Below are 2349 nucleotides of genomic sequence, written 5' to 3' on the forward strand. Positions count from 1 at the left end.
GTAAATTACATTTTTTAAAAAGGTACGTATTTATTAAAGGTAAGTTAGTACAAACAAAACATACATCTTACATTTTAAGAATGAGTAGTTTGCTTAAGGAGTGTGCTCAACTTAAAAGCATCATCTATTTTGAAACAGAGGTTATTGTTTATGTTAATGGGCGTAAAATAAAATTTAAAACGACAGTTAAAATAGGACGGAGTGAGTATATATTGATGAGAGACAGCATAAATGCAGCAATAAAGAGTGGTAACATGACAGATATAATAATCCCCACGGAAATATATGTTGTCTTTAGAAATGAGCAAACTAGAAAATGACACTGCACTGCAAAGCTCTTTTTTACAGTCTAGCTCGCACTCCAACCCTAGCCAAATTACTTTTTATTATTATCACATTTAACCCTTCATTTCTCTTAAATTTACAACTTGCTCTTTTCTTCTATTTCTTCTTGCCTATTCACTCAATTTGCTTCAATTAATGGAGTATATATATTGCAATTCACACAAAACAAATTAATCAATCCATATATATAAAAAGGAAATTTGAGTCTAGGGAAATTAATTAATTAACCACAACATGTTGTATATGATCGATATTCGACTTGTGTGTTCATGGTGAAGATGTTGTTGTTGTTGATGATGATGATCTCCATCCTAGTCGAAGCTCGAGATCAAGTTCATCTTCAATGAGTGAATCCCTCTTGTTGCTACCATAATCATGGTTGTTGATATTGTCATCATCATTACTAGTGTTAGATGATGTGTTGATGCTTGGATTAGGCTTATTTATTGGGAAGTTTAGAGATGTAGGAGGAGGGTATGGAGTATTTGGAGACATCAAATTGTTATTTGTTGGATATGGTGAGATTGAGAGATTAAGAGTAGAAGATGATGAATTGTTATTCATAGTACAAGATTTTCTTGATGTGGGGTTATTGAAGATATGAGTGTTACTAGGGTTAGGCAAGGAGTATAAAAGACAAAGTCCACCATTTGTGACAAATTCTTGAGTTGGAATTAGGAGGGTGGAATTAGAATTTTGTGAAGAAATGTGGTTGTGGTTGTGGTTGTGGATGCTATTTGAAGCATATTGTGGTGGAGCTTGGTGGAGCCTAGCACGGTCGCGACGATGAACATTCATGTGACCACCTAGGGCTTGAGCTGACCGGAATTCTCTCCGACAAAAGGTGCAAGTATAGGACCTTGGTGGCCAAGTGGTGCCCATGGCATTGCCTGTGTCTTCCTCAAATGCTCTAACTTCCCATGAATCATCATCATCCTGAGTTACTTGCTTAGCGTTCCACATCCAGCAGTCAGTGACAGAGACAGGATTCAATAGTGGTTGGGGCGATGACAATTGTTGTTGGTTATGTTGTTCTTGGGATTGAGCCAGCTTTTGGAGTTGAGTTGAAGACAGAATCCCAAGTTCAGCAGCCATAATACACAAATAGTATTTTTATATATAGGGTGATAAGAGTTATGATGTGGAAGAAATCATGAAAAGGGTTAAATAGAGGATGGGCTTATGAGTGAGATAAAATAGAGACAAAAAACCCTAGCTACACTGAAGATATCTACAATGTTTCCAAGTACATAGTTGGAATTTAGTAATCAAGACAAAGATTAGAAAATTTAATAAATTTTTGCACTTGATTAATTAATAATTAGTTACTCTAATCTTTAATTTGTAGAATACTTGGTCTTTAACGTCCTTCATTTTTTAAGGCAATCATTTCTTCTCTGCTTCTGGAAGGGATAAGTTCACACTAAACAATAAAAGAATGGAAGGTGATAACAATATGAACGTCCAAACAAGCTATGTATATATGCACTTGTAAGAGACGGATTCAAAATTTGAAATGTATAGATTTCCGTAACGACCTGAAGTTAATAGATATTTAGTAAAATTCTTTAAAATATATAACGAGTTTGAACGAAAAGCTATGAAGTTCATATGAAATCATAAGCAGCTTTCTAGATCCGCCCCGAAAAATTTACTTGAACTCATGTGCTAGCAATTGAGTTTGACCAGGAGGAAATTAAAGGAATTTATTGGATTAACCGAAATGATGTTAATTAAACTGTAATTAAGTCTTTGTCATGGAATGAAATCTTTACACATTTTATGATGTGACCTGGTCTAAATTTTTAGGACAAGATACATAGGGCTTGTTTGAGAAACAACTCACTTTGCTTTGTTTGTCTACTGCCATTTAACTGTCATTAATTACTTCATTTTGCACGAACCAATTATATTTAAATACATATTTGTCAATTTCATTGTCAAATAAAGACAGACACCCCCCGCCCCCCAAAAAAAAAATTAAAAAATAAATGCTTCCTTCTC

The 2349-nt window shown here is 34.4% G+C and overlaps 1 protein-coding gene across 1 annotated transcript; it reads right to left on the reverse strand.

The window, feature by feature from the left end:
- Nucleotides 1–509: 509 nt before the first annotated feature.
- On the reverse strand, nucleotides 510–1520 carry LOC125842089 (zinc finger protein 10-like). Its single transcript, XM_049521293.1, has one exon. It carries the CDS (start codon nucleotides 1438–1440, stop codon nucleotides 613–615), a length of 828 nt encoding a protein of 275 aa, XP_049377250.1. The 5' UTR covers nucleotides 1441–1520; the 3' UTR covers nucleotides 510–612.
- Nucleotides 1521–2349: the final 829 nt, after the last annotated feature.

Source organism: Solanum stenotomum, chromosome 10 (genome assembly GCF_019186545.1).
Source record: "Solanum stenotomum isolate F172 chromosome 10, ASM1918654v1, whole genome shotgun sequence".
In the NCBI taxonomy this organism is placed as follows: domain Eukaryota; kingdom Viridiplantae; phylum Streptophyta; class Magnoliopsida; order Solanales; family Solanaceae; genus Solanum; species Solanum stenotomum.